Source organism: Hypanus sabinus, chromosome 7 (assembly GCF_030144855.1).
Source record: "Hypanus sabinus isolate sHypSab1 chromosome 7, sHypSab1.hap1, whole genome shotgun sequence".
NCBI lineage: Eukaryota > Metazoa > Chordata > Chondrichthyes > Myliobatiformes > Dasyatidae > Hypanus > Hypanus sabinus.
The window spans coordinates 63451728-63470466 of record NC_082712.1 but is presented as its reverse complement, the minus strand read 5'-3'; the positions used below and the strand labels follow the sequence as shown (position 1 = coordinate 63470466).

Genomic DNA, 18739 nt, shown 5'->3' with positions numbered 1-18739 from the left:
TTTTCCAGTTGATTCATCTTGATCCATCTGTAAACGTTTTGGGATAAAAACCTCAGTGCCATGATCAATATTTATTCTCCACCAGCTTCAAAACAAAAGCTGGTCATTATCAGAGTACTATTTGTGAGACCTTGGCACCATAACTACAAGAAAAGCAGATCAGGCAGCTCCTCTGAAAAGAGAAAGTTAGCCTTTTAGATCAGAGACCCATTAGATCCAGGAAAGACAAAACAAGTTTTTCAGTAGCAGAGATGGAAAAAGGGATTTCCCTTCTTCTCTGATAGATGAAGCTAAAGTGAGTTAATGCAGCACTTAGAAGACAATCCATTTTGTCTGTGCTGTGTGTTGCTAAAAGGACATACCCAGCATATCAGATTATACCGAGAGAGAGAAAACCACCCAAAATTAAACATGGATGATAGTAGACTGGTTAATTCTGATACAGCAGAAAATGTTTGCTACTCCTGGAGAATTAAGAGGCTGCAATGTTCATAGATGGAAGTGGTTTTGTTCCTCAAAGTTGTGCAAGGACACATTATAAAAGTGCAAGAGACCACAGAGTCTTAAGGTCAAAATTGGAGTGGGATGGAGAAGTAAAGCAACAGGAACTTTGCTTTATCCAAAAACATGAGTTCTCCACAAAGTGAGCATGCAATCTGTACTTGATTTCTCCAAAGCACAAGAGCCTGCCACTCTGTTCTTCTTCCCATTTCCACTGTTTTTATATTGCTTATGCTAAGAATGTGTTTAAATATTTAGCAAGAATGCCTAGATTTTACTCATTTGAATTTTAGAGATGTCATCCCAACAAAAAGGCACAAAACATCGTCACCATTTGATTTTTTTTAATAACAGTTAAAACACTATACATTATAATCTCATACCACTTCATAAAGTAGTGACAATTCATACAAAAACTATTCACATTACAACTACATTCAAATCCATTTTATTCAGTAAAAAGTTGAATGTACAATTCTTATCTCAGAATATATAGTCTTCGGAAGCAATTTTTTTTCCCCACTGTTTAAGCGCTTAATGGCAGAGTCTGGAACACAATACAAAGCTGACAATTAAATAAAGCACATTTATTTTGTGTGTCTGCTTATATACATGGCAATGTCAGTGTCACACAATAGCAATCTTAGATTTAAACCAACAGGGACAAAGCTGATACACTCTACATGACTATCATCACCACATAATATTCCAGGGTCATACAAAGCTCATATAATAACACCCAAAAAGCCCATAGAGAGGCACAATTACTGGGACCCTTTTAGCACAGGATTGTGTCAACAACTCACGATATACTACTGTAAATTTACAAAGTTGAAATAAACCACAGTTGGTGTTGACATCGCTCCTTATATGCTTTGTTCTTGCAATGGCTTAAAAATGTACAAACAGCTCAATAAAAAAACATGAAAATCATAAGATTGTGCATCAGACACACTTCAGTTTTAGTTAAGCCAGTTTCAGAGATGCCATGCAGTGCTTCTTAGTTGCAGAAGTGTTTCAATTTCTACCACTTTTACTGTAATTTGTTTTGAAATTCACAGCTGAAATGTCATGGAAAAAAACTAGCATTAGGGTTGCAAGTAAAATTCTCGTTTCAGCACTGGCCAGGCTAACAAAAATTAAGCTCTGAGAAAAAATTCCACACAATAAACAGTCAACAGTAAACAGCAAAGCTCAAATGACTTTAAATCATTGAACTGGTGGATCACAACTAGACAGTTTAGATAAAAGAACATCCTCAGGATTCCCCTGATTCATGCCAATGGATGGGTGGGGTGGGATCATATGTACAAAACATTATACTGGAGATGTGCAATGATATAGTGAGTGACCCTTCAAACCATTAAAATGACATCATAAGGGTAATGTTCAGAATAAAAATGAGGCAAAGGAGGCATCAGTGGTAACAATACAAGGTAAAATTTGTCTGGCCCCAGTCGAACCAGATTGTCCAAGCTTAAAGTGCACCATTCACTATAATGCTGCTTGAAAAAAAAAATCATTATTGCTCACACAATGAGTTTAACCGTCCAGCAGTGAATTATGAGTAAACTGACTATTTTAAAAAAAATTCTAGATTCTAGGTATTGCTCTGAATGCAAACAATTTGAAGTTGTATTTACGACATATACATTGTCATTTCTAAATGTCTAACTCACCCATCTCTCCTCCAACAAGGTTCAGAGCATAAATATTCCTCAGACTTGCCCCTATTTATCCAAGTATACATCAGCATTTTCAACCCCCACCACTCCACACACTCCGAACCTAATAATGCTTCTAAACAAATCTAGTTCACCGCTACAATTGTTTATAACAATGAGCTCAACAGATTTGATACTTTTGAATACAAATAACATGTAGTCTGGGGAAGAAATTCGACAGCATGTACCAGTATGTTTTTACCAAAAAAAAATTTAGGATTTGTGGCATATTAATGAGTCTTCATTAATGTAGTCTAGATTGAGATGACAATAATGAAAACATTAGTAGACCCGGTTTGACAACTTATGAATTAGGTGCTATAGTCTTAATTATAACCCTCACAATCCCTCCCACCTATTAAACATTATTCGGTAATGTAAAAAGGACACCTTAATATTTACAAATTATTGAATTTCACAATGTTATTTCAAGGGCGAAGTTGTAAATTGAAGATATCCAATCCCATTCTGTCTTGAAATATATCATTCACTTCCTGGAGAATTATTATGCAACTTAGTTGCTTTGATTCTTTGAAAAAGGCTACTTAGTTGCTGAATAGGCGCAAACTAAAAGCTAATGCACATGCAGTGATTACCACTAAAGTTGTTCCAGAAGATTGCAGATAAAATAAACTTATGCCCAATTTTTGGTCTTTGCTATACAAGGCCAAAAAATGCCTGTTTGTCACTCACCCCAATGGAATTTTAATTTTATATAATCTTTCATTAGATAGTTATGCAGTTTATATCAAAGGAGCATATAACCACGGGGATTTTTTTTATTCCTACGTGAAGCTTTGCTTGATGACCAATAACATTTGGAGAAAGAGTACTGCATGCATTTTTTTGGTTAAAAAAGTTTAAACATGTTTGAAAAATTTTCTAACCTACTATTTTGCACAGACAATAGACAAACATGCATTTTTGGCCTTAAAGTTCTTGCAATTATTTGTTTTAATTTCAGCTGCAAGTACCAGGCAAATAAATTAACATAGAATACTAGGACACATGTAAAAACTAGTGAAGGTGGAACTATTTAAAAGTCTTTGTACAATCATAATACTTTTCTTCATTTATACAGTTCGGACGTGCTGTTCATACATCGATAATTTCTTCAGCTGTGCCACCACAGCGCAGTTTGTAACGACCTGTCCGCCAGCTTATGGTGGGGTCCCAAAGGGCAGACAGAAATATATATATTGTCATGGATTCTCTAATAAACCAGGCAACTGCATAATCAAGTTTTGAGAAACACAAAGGTCCACCCTGGTTTGTAGATAGGGATGGAGAAGAAAAAGCAGATTGTTAATACTAATTTGCACTCTTGCATTTAAAATATTACAAATATCACCAACAATGTTATATAAATTGCTAATGCCTAATTTGAAAAGAATTCTCATAATTCAATTTTAAATATCTAAAATATTGGCCAGATTTCATCAACTGAAATGTCAAGGAACTGCATTTTAAACTTTATATATCTCAGTTTCCAGGCAAAAATCAGATTTCATTGCTGTAAGAATTTAATGTGAATTATCTGACTGGCCTATTTCCTTCTTGCAAAGAACTTTATTAGGTTTGAAGCATTCAAATACTTCTTTAAAAATTAGTTACATGGAGTTATTAACAGCAGCTGAACAGAGGCAAGAGATTCTATTCTACGAATGTTGCAAATCCTGAGCAACATTCACAAAATGCTGAAGTAACTCAGTAGGTCAGGCTTGGTTCAAAATGTTCACTGTTCATTTCCCTCCTGATGCTGCCTGATCTGCTGCATTTCTCCAGCATTTTGTGTGCGCTATTTAAGCAGCTTATGTCTTAATCAGCATTTTGTTGAGTGCACGTGAAGTGAGAAGGATGGAAGAGAAAGTGAGGGTGTGGAAATAGTGCTTTGCATTTTCTCTGAATGTCCCAAAACCACTACAGCCAATATAGTGGTTACAGAGTATGTAACCAATGTAGTGGTTGTAGGGCTTACAGAGACTGCACATTGTTGCACTATAACTTTTTTTTAAACTAACTAGTTTAATGCTTATAAATCTGATATGATTTAAGAACAGCACAATTCAAACCGATCGAAATAGAATTACAGAGCTTCACCGCTAAATGCATCAAGTAAAATCCTAAGATCATTACAGTTGAATTGATCTTCAAAACAAAAGATGCACTTTCCCCCAATCACCTCCAGTAACAAAAATTCAATTGCTTGATGAAATAAACATTGCAGAGTGTCAATAAAATTCAAAATTCAAAAGGCTGAATAGTCACCAGTGTTCCAAAATCAATCAGTACTATGACTGCTAGCATTTTGTAAATACAGTTATGACTCCCACCCAGCTCTGGCTTACGTTAAGTATTCACAAAAAATGTAGGGGGATACTTCTTTGTATTCCATGGTATTCTTCCTACTACTGAATCCTTGTCTGGATAGACCAGTTTGCCACTCCAAGCTCAACCCTGTGGATTTTCCAGATACGTCATTCTGAATTGTGAATAATTAGCTATTTGAATCCTCAGGCACTGCAGGAGCTTTACCCCAGATGTTTGCCCTAACATCCATTAGTCCAAGGGCACCAAAATCCTATCTTTGAGTTAGACAGTTAGAATTGCCACCTGAAGTCTAATCAAGCATTTACAATTTTGCAAAACATTTGCAGAAAATATGCACTAATACTGAAAACTATGTTATTATGGTGTGTGGGGACATGGGTTAGAAACAATTCACAAGAAGGGCTCTGGTCTCCATTCTGCCAGTGATGAAAGAATCAAAAAGAACTGAGCTTCTTGAGATTACTTTTTCTACATTTCCAAAGTAACACTGGCAAAGGCATGCAAACTGATCACCTTACAAAACAGGGACACCAACTTTCCATTATAAATTAAAGAAAAATAGACAGACTTGCCACGCAATTAATTTATGATCATACATACCTGAATTCCTCTGAGCTGGATGTAATCAGATATGAACCATGCCAAGCAGTGACACATAAAAAATACCATAATGTCCCATTTGAAAACATGGTGAGCTGCCCATCCAATTATCAAACTTGCAACAAAACACTCAGAGATCGGTTCGCAAATAATTGTAGCAGGCAGCATGTTAATACGCAACTTTGACCACCTTGTAGACGGGAGAAAAACAGCAAGATTTTAGAATACTTTCAACATTGGGAGGAGAAACCAGGGTAGGTCTTACACAGTCCGCGGTACAGCACCAAAGAGTGTGGCAGAACAAAGGAATCTCGGAATACAGGTCCATAATTATTGAAAGTGGTGAATTAGGGAGAAAGGGTCATAAAGAAAACTTTTGACATATTGGCCTTCATAGATCAAAGTAATGACTGCAGGAGCTGGGATGTTATATTGAAGTTGTAGAAGACATTGGTGAAGCCTAATTTGGAGTATTGTGTGCAGTTTTGGTCACCTACCTACAGGAATTATGTACATAAGATTGAAAAGTTCAGAGAAAATTAACAAGGATGTTGCTGGGACTGGAGGATCTGAGTTATAAGGAAAGATTGGATAGGTTAGGACTTCTTCCTGAACATAGAAGATTGATGGGAGATCTGATAGAGGTATAAAATATAATGATAGGTATAGACAGGGTAAATGCAAGCAGGCTTTTTCCAGAGGTTGGGTGAAACTACAACTAATGTTTTGGCTAAAGACGAAAGGTAAAATGTTTTAAACGGAACATGAGGAGAAACCTCTTCACTCAGGATAGCAAGAGTGTGGAATGAACTGCCAACACAAGTGGTGAAAGCAAATTCGATTTCAACAGTTACGAGACGTTTGGATAAGTATGTGGATGGGAGGGGTATGGAGCTCAATGGTCCAGGTGTACGTCAATGGGACTACGCTGTTTAAATGGTTCAGCATGGGCTAGATGGGTCAAAAGGCCTGCTTCTATGCCATAGTTTTCTATGATTCTGTATTCCCTCTAGGTAGTCAGTGACTAACAATGCTCTCTCAGGCCACAAGTACCTACACTTGTGACATTCAATCTCTACACAAGAATTCCCAATTGTTCTCTCTTTCAGCAACTCATAAGCCGTGTGAATGCAACTGTTTTTCTCTCTTCACAGATACTGGCAGGCCTGCTGAATATTTTCAGCATATGTCTAAATAAGTTTTCATGCTCACCAGGCTTGAAAGGAATGGACGTAGGATTGAATAACTGTTATCTAGCTAAGTCTCTGAAAATAAGCCTACTAAAGGTAATAGCAACCTTCATCACAATGACCCCTCCCTCAGTCTCCAGAATATAGTTTCTCCTATCCCTGACTCAGTTATTCTTACATCTGTGCCTTTGTTAACTCCAGATTCATTCAGCTGAAACTTTTACCTCTCCATTCCAATATTTTAAGTTCACCTTATACACAAGATCCTCCTGGTGCGACATTGATCCCACTCCCACTACATAACTAAACACTTCACCTTTCTTAATTAGTGACTACCATTTGAAACAGATCATTCAGATTCAGTAGTCTCTGCTCAAAATGGCGACTGTTTATTCCTCTCCATAGATGCCACCTGACTGGTTAAGTTCCTCCAGAATTCTTTGTGTTCCTCAAGCTTTCCAGTATCTGCAGAATCTCTAGTATTTATAATTCACATATTCTGTACCTTTATCCTTTTCTTCATAAACAAAATGCACTTTTAAATCAGTCCTCAGCAAGTTTCTGCTCATTTCTGTCTATGCTCTCAAAAGTTCTTGCATCAGGTGTACACTTATCTTGAATTCTATTTAAATCACTGATTGAGTTCCATTTTGCAAGAACCCCAAACAGACAAATTACATCTCCAACACGTACCCTTAAGCTCATTAGAATTCCTCTTAAAAGGTACCAAGTACCTTTACCTACAAGCAGCCAAGAACACTCTGATAGCTGCCTTTCTTAATGTCTTTGCCACATCTGTATCATCAAACTGCATTTCCGATCTTCAGATTTGGAGGAGCTGTAATTTACCTTGGTTAAATACTGTGAACATTGATGCGATTGCCTTTCCACTTAGTCCAATGATCAGACTGAGAAACATTATCCACTTTTGCCATGGACTATTTTCTGCTGTAACCCTCATCTGGTTTAATCCAGTGCTTCCTGGCCAGCCTTCAATCTTCCTTCATTGTAAACTAGCTTACATTAAACTGTTGTCTACTGGTAAACGCTCAGCCCCATGCCTGCTGCATACTGGAGCCTAGTACCTCCATACTTCTAAAATGAAGTTATCATCTTCCTGTTCAAACCCCTTCTCAGTTTGCTTACTTTGATCACTTCTTCCAGCTCCTCCTCCTATTCATCCCCAGTCCCTGATTTCACCACTGGTGGCCATGCCTTTGAGTTCCTTAACACAAATTTTCCCCTCAAGAACTGTAACATTTGCTATGACCAAGATGTTAACTATTCCTTTATGTTTCCTTGAGCTCTTAAATTTGGTGCAATTATACTTTTGCTGAGTAATTAGGACATTTTAATATGCTTATGGAGCTATACACAGGGAGACTACTGCAAAAAGGTCGGAGTGGTGCAGAATGAAAAGGTCTAAATTATTTGATGGGGGTTCCAAAGTTATTGAAACTTACCTGATCATTCTTGACTGGAAGAGAGAAATAGAATAGCTGCCAGAATTCTGCATTGCTACTTGACTTGCCATAGCAAATTTCCACCCCCTAAAAATAAAATCAATATAAATCAAGTTCAAACCACATCCACATCATATATCACAAGGTACTTCTGAACATAATACTGGATCCTGCTCAGCTGTTGCCTTTATAGCAGATGCAGCAATTAAAACACATTCTATGTCCATGAGATGACCCACTAGCTTCTGCAAACAATTCCAAAGTCAACAAAAATACAGAAAGGGCACAATCTCTTCTGGGATTTCAGATGATTTCTACATTGTTCATCTAAATAAATCAGAACCTGAATAAACCTGGATTTGTAATATGCTCTTCAAAAGTAGATAATGGCTTTGATTTATCAAATTATTTCTATGGATACAATGATTTTGAGGAAGAGTAGACCTGTACTTCCTGCTACTTAGTAAATTAAGGAGCAGGCTGATTTTGAAATATATTGACAAGTGTGGCTGGAAGCATTAACTTCTGAAGGGAAAGTCCAAGACAAAAACAAATCCTTCCATTTAGAACTAGGTCATTGAGAGAGACATTAAGCCAGGAGAAGTGTGGAAATCTTTCTGTAAGAATGGAATACAAAGGGCACTGAAAGTGTAACCCTTTCCCGCCAAAGCTAAACACATAAATTAATGTGCACTCAAATTAGGTGGATAACAATTTTTCAGGTTTTCCTGGAATTTATTTTCTTTCTAAAATGAAGGCTAAGCATTACCTCAAAACCAAAACAGTGAAACTAATACTATGCTATGGCAAATCCAAACAATGACTAGAAGTACATTAAGACAACAAAAGGTCGTTCTCTCCCTCTGAATAAGAACTCAGACTTGGATGAAATTAGATGCATCAGTTGGAGAAAAGCAATATTCCAATAGTTGATATCTCGATGCCAATGGTACCAACAAATTCAGCACAGAATATACTCAAAGAATAACAAAATTAGTTTCCCTCAAGACTTAAAATAATTTTCTACTTATGGATTTCCAAATACTAACCTGTCTGCTATTGCCTTGGACATAAAATAATCCTCAGCAATATATTGAGCAAAAGCAACAAGTCCTCCAGCTTGATCCAATACATCTTTTCTCATTAAACAAGACATTCCTGTTACACATTTGAAGCCAGTTACATTCGCTGATAGATATGTTCTTGGGTGTGATGTGCCAAAATACACCTACAACACATTGAGATCACAGAAGGTCATAAATATTCCACTACATATTCACAATCCAGAATTGGGTTACATTTTAAGCATGCTAAGAAACAAAATATCATACAGATGCCAAGAAGAACCAGTTAAATAATCACATGTTGTCAACTAATACCCCAGGGAATATTTGCATTAACTCAAGCTTATCATACAGGGATGAAAATGACACTGGGTTCCTTCAACTTGTTGTAAGTAGGTAATAAGATCATAGCAGGAAATCAATACCGGCGACAAGGTAACAATCCAAAAGGAATGTCAACCTGTTCCTTACTGTATTACCGCTGCGAAGCCCTCCGTTGGTCGGGGTCTACAATGGATCCTATCTGTACTCAAGCCAGTATGATATGGAGAGCAGGCTGTTGCCCACGCAGCTGATGAATCCAAAGGAACGGCAGAGACTGATACAGTTTGGCACCAGCAGTATTACAGGAGTCTGTGTTGAACTCAATGTACAACTGCTTTAGGGAATACAGCTCCGGACTTTTCCCTCAGAATTACTCCCCAAACCTTCCTCATGAGTGGGTATAGCTGCAAGGCAGTGGAGGTTTGAGGTAATTTTCCTTCTCCTCATCAGTGCTGACAAAGTCAATATCTCATTCTATTCAAATTTAAATAGGTAAAACAGAAGGCAAATTACTTTGTCAAGTACATTTCAATAATTTAGATTCATAAAATACATTCAATATTGTATTAAATAGAATAGATTAGAATTTCCAATTAGAATTTCTCACTGACAATTTGCACCCAGCTAGTTTAATAATCCTACCGAGATATGCTTACAAAAGATGGTACTCCTTTGTAAGAACTCTACAACATACCTTGACAAATTGATCATTTTCATTAAGGTTCATGTTATTACTGATTTAAACTGAAAACACTAAACTTAAAAAAAAAATTGACAGCCTTGGATTTATTCAAATGAATACATGTAAAAGACCATTACATTTAGCACAATGTGTAAAAATATGCATTAAGGAGTCAGCTAGGTTTTTAATAGATTACTTAGTAAAACTACTAGATATTTGATTCTATGGACTAACTCAACACATGACAGAATTTTAAAGAGTATTAAAAAAAAACTCAACAGACTTCAATTAAATTATTATTGAGCCAAGGACAGAAAAAAAAAATTATAGAAGATTGGAGAAACTAGAGACAGACTTAGGTTTAGGGCACTTCCTGGTTGAAGAAAGGGAAATAGAAGGAAACTTGATGTAATTGAATGAATCAACCAATATTAGTCAAAAGAAACTTTATATACTCCTGGCACACGTTTGGAAGGAAGAGAAAGAGAATACTCTAAGAACTAGCAGTGAAAAATACAATGATCTTTGCACACCAGAATAATTCTAGGTAGTGACTGAATTTTGGGAGAAGATGACAAAATTAATTAACATTCATATAGCAACTACAGCACGGAAACAGGACATCTTGGCCCTTCTACTCCGTGCCAAACGCTTACTCTCACCTAGTCCCATCTACCTGCACTCAGCCCATTCTTTTCCTGTCCATATACCTATCCAATTTTACTTTAAATGACAATATCGAACCTGTCTCAACCATTTCTACTGGAAGCTTGTTCCACACAGCTACCACTGAGTAAAGAAGTTCCCCCCTTGTGTTACCCCTAAAGTTTTGCCCCCTCTCAACTCATGTCCTCTTGTTTGAATCTCCCCTACTCTCAATGGAAAAAGCCTCTCCACATCAACTCTATCTATCCCCTTCATAATTTTAAATACCTCTATCAGGTCCCTCCTCAACCTTCTACGCTCCAAAGAATAAAAACCTAACTTGTTCAACCTTTCTCTGTAACTTAGGTGCTGAGACCCAGGTAACATTCCAGTAAATCTTCTCTGTACTCTATTTTGTTGACATCTTTCCTATAATTCAGTGACCAGAACTGTACACAATACTCCAAATTTGGCCTTACCAATGCTTTGCACAATTTCAACATTACATCCCAACTCCTATACTCAATGCTCTGATTTATAAAGGACAACATACCAAAAGCTTTTTTCACCACCCTATCCACATGAGAATCCACATTCAGGGAAAGATGCACCATTATTCCTAGATCACTCTGTTCTACTGCATTCTTCAATGCCCTACCATTTACCATGTATGTCCAATTTTGATTAGTCCTACCAAAATGTAGCACCTCACACTTATCAGCATTAAGCTTTATCTGCCAACTTTCAGCCCACTCTTCTAACTGGCCTAAATCTTTCTGCAAGCTTTGAAAACCTACTTCATTATCCACAACGCCACCTATCTTAGTATCATTTGCATACTTACTAATCCAATTTACCACACCATCATCCAGATCATTAACATATATGACAAACAACATTGGACCCAGTACAGATCCCTGAGGCACACCACTAGTCGCCAGCCTCCAACCTGACAGTTACCCACCACTACTCTCTGGCATCTCCCATCCAGCCACTGTTGAATCCATTTTACTACTTCAATATTAATACCCAACGGTTGAACCTTCCAAACTAACCTTCCATTTGGAACCTTGTCAAAGGCCTTACTGAAGTCCATATAGACAAAAAACTCAATAAGATTTGTCAAACATGACCTTCCACGCACAAATCCATGTTGACTGTTCCTAATCAGACCCTGTCCATCCAGATAATTATATATACCATCTCTAAGAATACTTTCCATTAATTTACCCACCACTGTCATCAAACTTATAGGCCTATAATTGCTAGGTTTACTCTTAGAACCCTTTTTAAACAATGGAACATGAGCAATACATGGAACAATCCTCTGGCACCATCCCCATTGCTAATGACATTTGAAATATTTCTGTCAGAGCCCCTGATACTTCTACACTAACCTCCCTCAAGGTCCTAGGGAATATCCTGTCAGGACGAGGAGACTTATCCACTTTTATATTCTTTCTGTTTCCCTTACCTTAAGTAATTCAATATTCTTCTCCTTAGTGAATACCGAAGAAAAGAAATTGTTCAAAATCTCCCCCATCATTTTTGGCTCCACACATAGCTGTCCACTGATTCTCTAAAGGACCAATTTTATCCCTCACTATCCTTTTGCTATTAATATAACTGTAGAAACCCTTTGGATTTATTTTCACCTTACTTGCCATAGCAAACTCATTTTCTTTTAGCTTTTCTAATTTCTTTCTTAAGATTCTTCTTACATTCTTTGTATTCTTCGAGGACCTCATTTACTCCATGCTGCCTATATTTATTGTAGATCTCTCTCTTTTTCCAAACCAAGTTTCCAATATCCCTTGAAAACCATGGACCTCTCAAACTTTTAACCTTTCCTTTCAACCTAACAGGAACATAAAGATTCTGTACCCTCAAAATTTCACCTTTAAATGACCCTCCATTTCTCCATTGCATCCTTCCCATAAAACAAGTTGTCCCAATCCACTCCTTTTAAATCCTTTTGCATCTCCTCAAAGTTAGCCTTTCTCCAATCAAAAATCTCAACCCTGGGTCCAGCCCCATCCTTCTCCATAATTATATTGAAACTAATGGCATTGTGATCACTGGACCCGAAGTGCTCCCCAACACACACCTCTGTCACCTGACCAATCTCATTCCCTAACAGGAGATCCAACACTGCCCCTTCTTTAGTTGGTACCTCTATGTATTGCTGCAAAAAAACTATCCTGCACACATTTTACAAACTCCAAACCATCCAGCCCTTTTACAATATGGGTTTCCCAGTCTACGTGTGGAAAATTAAAATCTCACACAATCACAACCCTGTGCTGACTACAAACATCTGCTATCCCTTAAAAATTTGCTCCTCCAATTCTTGCTCCCCATTAGGTGGTCTATAATACACCCTTATAAGTATTATTACATCTTTCCCATTCCTCAATTCCACCCGAATAGCCTCCCTAGACGAGCCCTCTAATTTATCCTGCCAGAGCACCACTGTAATATTTTCTCTGACAAGCAATGCAACACCTCACCCTCTTGTCCCTCCGATTCTATCACACTTGAAGCAATGAAATCCAGGAATTCAACATGAGTAACACAAGTAGAAATGGACAGATGCTGTAAATAGACTACAGATTTTAAGACAGCGTTCACTGAAGTACAAATTGGTCCCTACCAAGGAGAAACTCGTGGCAATTGTAAAGAGCACAAGCTTTGCTGAGGATAAAGATACCACACAAATTAGGTTAGGAATAACTAAGCCAGTTTACAATTGCAGAAGCATTATGGCAAATAATAGGGATTACCATGCTGAGCATTTAAAACTTTGGTGGTTCAGCAGAAAACAAGTTTCAATTTATTATGGTAGTAATTTTGAAAAGTACAAGGGCATCTTCTATAAAATGCATCTGACTGCTCAGCTGAATTATTTAAAGCTCTGCATTTAAGGAACTATTAATGAGTCTTCACCAATACATTCAAAACACTTAAGAAAGCAATGTATATTTTTAATAATTACTTCTTTATTTCTAAATTAACTAGGTACACAGTACTGCAGCATCCAAATAACTTTGATCTTACCTGTTCTAGAGTAGCAGCAAATCCCTGTCGATCCGCAACATATGGTAATCCATGGACGAGGCCCACTTTCTCAGTCATCATATTGGTCATGTCTGTCAGTGTATCTGGCTTCACTGAAGATAAGGGAGTCAAGTGAAACAAAAGAAAATCTGCAGATGCTGGAAATCCAAGCAACACACACAAAATGCTAGAGGAACTCAGAAGGCTAGGCAGCATCAGTAGAAGACAATACATTCTATGTTTCAGGCCGAAACCCTTCGGATCAGGACTGGAGAGAAAAAAAAAGATGACTTCTCATCTTTTCCCCCCACTCCAGTCCTGGTGAAGGGTGTCGGCTCAAAATGTCACTGTACTCTTTTCTATAGGAGTCAAGTGAAGCCAGCTTAAAAGGCGATCACATTTACTGAAGAACTTCCTGCCATATGGTTTATCTCTTGCACTTCTTTCAAACAATATTTAACATATATATTGTTGGCCTGGGCTATTAACTCAATTTTTCTTATTGTTTTAGATTTCTAGCATGAATGAACCGTATTATATTCAGTCCTTGATCAGTTCTAACTCAGTTCTTCCCTCTTCAAAGATGCTATTTGACCTGCATTAACCTTTATTTCAGATTTCTAGCCAATGACACATTCTGTACCTCAGCTCCAGCAGATAGTTCTCACTTCTGTTATCTCCATGTCAGATAAGCACAATTAAAAGGCATTTAGTATCCTCTTCAAATTAATACCAATCTGTCATACCATCTTTGCTCCATTTTACAAATATCACCTTTGTTTTCTCCATACTTCTGCCTTCACTGTTTTCAACATTTATTCGTTGTCACAGATACTACTTGATCTTATTTCAAATTTGCAACAACTATATTTTGATATTAAGTTTACAATTTTCAATACAGATTGCCATCACATCTATAAGTGAACATTTAAAAAACATGAAAACAGAAAATGCTGAGGAAAAACATCAGGTAATGCAACAAATCATAAACACAAAAGATACTGCAGATACTGGAAATCCACAGCAACACACAAAATACTCGAGGAATTCAGGTCAGGCAGCATCTATGGAAACACTTAACACTTCAGGTCACGCTGTATCTGTTTTCTTTCCACAGATGCTGCCTGAGCCGAATCAGAATCAGATTTATTATCACCAGCATGTGCCGTGTAATTTATTAACTCAGCAGCAGTTTTCTAGCAATTTGTTCTATTTCAGATTTTTTTTTGCAACTACAATTTTTCTTTATTTTTTTTAATGCATTCATAGAACAGTAAACTGCAACAAATTCAGACAATCTCAAAGAGAATTGTTACCTCTAATTCCACTGTCGCAGATCCAAACAAGTTCATATTTGGCTGCCTCATAACCTGGCATCAAGTTATTTATCTTGGGATTAATGCCAACCTTTTTGCCACCTGAAAATGACAGGAATCTTCCATTGTTAATTACTTTATGAGCAATTTATCAAAAGATTTTAATTTTTTTTTAAAGGAGAAGGTAAACTAAGCTGACTTAGATTAAATATCTGAAAATATCTTAAAATCGATTACAATTTCACATTTCATTTTAATCACATTACAACTGTTCTAGAGATTGGTTGGAAAATGAAGTGACATTTTAATGGGTCAAGATTAAGCACCACTCCAATCCACACCTGCAGAAACGCAAATACAAGTAAATATTTCCCCATACCACTTCAGAGATGAAAATGAATTAGATTTTACAGGACAGAAAGAAATGTTGATGGTCCAAATGAACCTATTTCCACATTTACCTAATCCCATCCTTTCAGAAAAAATACTGCTCAGTTTCAAATGAACTTATGCCATTTGCCTTAATCATTTCATGTGCTGGGGAATTCCATGTTCACTGAAGAACAACCCCCCCCCCCCCCCACCCCAAGCACCCATCGCCATTCTTCCTTATTGGATATAACAACAAGATTTCTAAACTTGGTCTCCTACAACAAATTATTAAATCAGGATGTATAGAGTTACATTACAAAAGACCAATTGTGATCATGTATCATGTAATCATGAAATCTGCATCAGAAAGTTGCCCTAAAACAGCCAAAAAATTGTCAATGATTGAAGCTACAATGAACTGCAGATCTCAAGTTTCCATCCTGTTAATAACGTTAGCCAGATGAGCATAAACCACTGATATAACATGGAACACAGTTCAATGCAAGGACCTGGCCTTTGCCCACAATGTCCATGCCAATCATGATGCCGGCTTAAATTGCACATGACCCATATTCTATTTCCCACATTCTCATGTGCTTGTCTAAATACCTTTTAAATGTTAACTATTGTATTTGACCACCCCACCACTGGAGGAGAAGCAACCATTTCCTCTATTACTCATCTCATTTCTGCTACAATACAAATGAGATTGAGAACATTGACATGCACAAGGAACACATTTTGTAACCACTGAACCACACAAAGCAATGTGCAGTGCCAGTTAATATGTACAATACCTGTAGAGTCATCTGTATTTAACTGGGGTTGGGCAGATTTATTTTTACAGTTTATTCATATAGTTTGGCCTTATATAATATTTGGAAAGCAAGAATTAGTCATTTGGCCTAATAGGGTCTAATAGATGTTTGCACTCCACTCAGAATTACTCCAAGTTCAATTTATCCAAGCTCATAATCTTATATTTTACTTCTCTTAAGTAGCGTTTGTCGTCAAACTACCATTTTATTCAGTAATTTGTGACAGCAAATATGCATGACTAATTACAATGACGGAAAAGAACTGCTATCTGATTTTTAGCTTCACACAGTACAGGAACAGGAAGCAGTGATTTAGACTTAAGCATTTTCTGCTACTCTGAGATTATGACTGATAAACTAAATCCTATGTACTCATCTGTGTCCCGTGAGGCCCTTTTAATAGGTCTTAAAATTTTCAACTGAGCATTGGAAACCTTATTTAAAATGTATATTATTTGCTGATGATACAACTATATTTTGTAGTGGGGAACATCTGACACAACCTTTGGATACAGTGGAGAAAGAACTAAAAAAATTATAAAGAAATGGTTTGATACTAACAAATTATCACTGAATCTAAGTAAAACTAAATTCATAATATTTGGAAACTGTGTACCAAACTCATAGTAAACTTAGAATAATTCATAAGGTATCTGAAACAAAGTTTTTTTAGCAGTGGTAAATTAAGCTGGAAACCATAAAGAAGTTATGTCAAAACATTATACTGTTCACATGTAGTCCCATACATGACTTCCTGTGTAGAGGTATGGGGAAATAGATACAAAACAAACTCGATTTTTCTACTCCAAAAGAAAGCCATACGAGTTGTAAATAAGACAAGTTATTATGGGCCAACCAATCCACTATTTATTCAACTAAATACTTTAAAATTCAGAGATTTCGTAGATTTTAAGATAATACAAATTATGTACAAAAAAATGGACAGTTACCACAAAGTACCCAAAGGTTGTTTAAAATGAAAGAAAGTCAACATGTGAGAAAACAAAGGATAAGAACAAATGTAAAAATCATTGTATCACAGTCAGAGGGGTGAATCTATGGAAGTTGTAATGAGAATTTAAAAACATGCACCACACTTAACAAGTTCAAAAAATTAATTAAAAATAATTTAATAAACAAATATAAAATACATTATTTAAAATGAATGGGAGTAAAGTAAATAAACGATACTTGGAATTGGATTTTGTGTTAAAAGATTATGAAATATTTTGTTTTGATGTGATGATTGACGCCAAATATGTTTTTGTATAAGTACGAGGGGTAGGCGCAATAAGCTGTAGTTTCAGCCTACACCCTTTCGGTCTGTTTTAAAGATTTTTATTATTTAATTTTGTTTTATGAAATCATCGCTGAAAATGATGCTTTTTTTAAAAAAAAATGTTTGTACTGACCAAAATAAAATTTCATTCATTCATTCAAAACCGATTTAGAGTAATTGCCAAATTTCCACCATAAGCGTATTAAAAGAGCTTCTTGATTACATTTCAACTATTTTAAACTCAAAGTAATTCAAAACAAATTTACACGATGTGTTCCCATAATTTAAAAAAAAGACATTCACATCATTCTGGTAAGTGTATACCATACTAAAGCCAATATAATTTACAGATGACACAATCCCCCAAAATAAATTCAGTACTCTAGCTAGAAATTCACTTAAGTTTTTCTGTAAAGTTACTCCTTGCATTCCAATTTCCTTAGATGTAAATTGATACAGGTGCCCCCCACTTATCGAATGTTCGATTTACGACAGCCCGCTGTTACGAAAGACCTACATTAGTACCAGTTTTCGCTAACCAAAGAGGATTTTCGCTTTTACGAGAAAAAGACGCCTGCTTTATACGTGTTTACCCCGAGAAAGACTACAATGACCATGAAGCCTTGTGTGGGCAGTTGTTTGGGCATGAGTGTACATGTGTATGCGTGAACGTGCACATGCTGATTTGTTTTTTTCTCCAAATCGATTTTGGCTTGCTGTCTTCCCGAGTTAGGTAAGTGAAACTACACCGTACCTACAATATTTCTACTTTATATAGGCTGTATATTTATCATTCCTGCTTTTACTATATGTTAGTGTTATTTTAGGTTTTATGTGTTATTAGGCTTGATTTGGTAGGTTATTTTTTGGTTCTGGGAACTCTCAAAAAATTTCCCATATAAATTAATACTAATTGCTTCTTTGATTTACGACATTTCAGTTTACAAACGATTTCATAGGAATGCTCTACCTTCGGATTGTGGGGGAAACCTGTACTCCAAAAGATTTTTAATTACTCACTCCTTGTGCATTAAATTTCAGCAGACACAGACTCCCAAATCTAATTATATATAATACTCTAGCAACTAATATTCAAATTTTCATTTTGTGCATCCAAAGGCTAATTTAGTCACATTGAACATTATCTACAAACTCGCTTTCTCTATGAACTTAAGTAACGTCCTGCTATCAATGGCAAGATTTATTGAGATACCCAATTTATTCATCATTTAGAAATCATTATCTGTTCCTCTATCTAAGTTAATACAGTGCCTATAAAAAGTATTCACCCCTTGGATGTTTTCATGTTTTATTGTTTAAAAACATTGAAACACAGTGGATTTGATTTGGCTTTTTTGATACTGATCAACAGA

At 36.3% G+C, this 18739-nt stretch overlaps 1 protein-coding gene across 1 annotated transcript in view; it reads right to left on the bottom strand.

Annotated features, from left to right (window-relative positions):
* Nucleotides 1-830: 830 nt before the first annotated feature.
* Nucleotides 831-18739, bottom strand: part of ugcg (UDP-glucose ceramide glucosyltransferase) — a 52965-nt gene continuing 35056 nt past the window's right edge. Inside the window, exons 4-9 of the mRNA XM_059974841.1 lie at nucleotides 14898-14999; nucleotides 13582-13694; nucleotides 8859-9037; nucleotides 7810-7896; nucleotides 5157-5346; nucleotides 831-3491 (exon numbers count right to left, since the gene is read on the bottom strand). Of these exons, the coding sequence (XP_059830824.1) occupies nucleotides 3321-3491; nucleotides 5157-5346; nucleotides 7810-7896; nucleotides 8859-9037; nucleotides 13582-13694; nucleotides 14898-14999 (842 nt within the window). The 3' untranslated portion in view covers nucleotides 831-3320. The remainder of the gene's footprint in view (nucleotides 3492-5156; nucleotides 5347-7809; nucleotides 7897-8858; nucleotides 9038-13581; nucleotides 13695-14897; nucleotides 15000-18739) is intronic.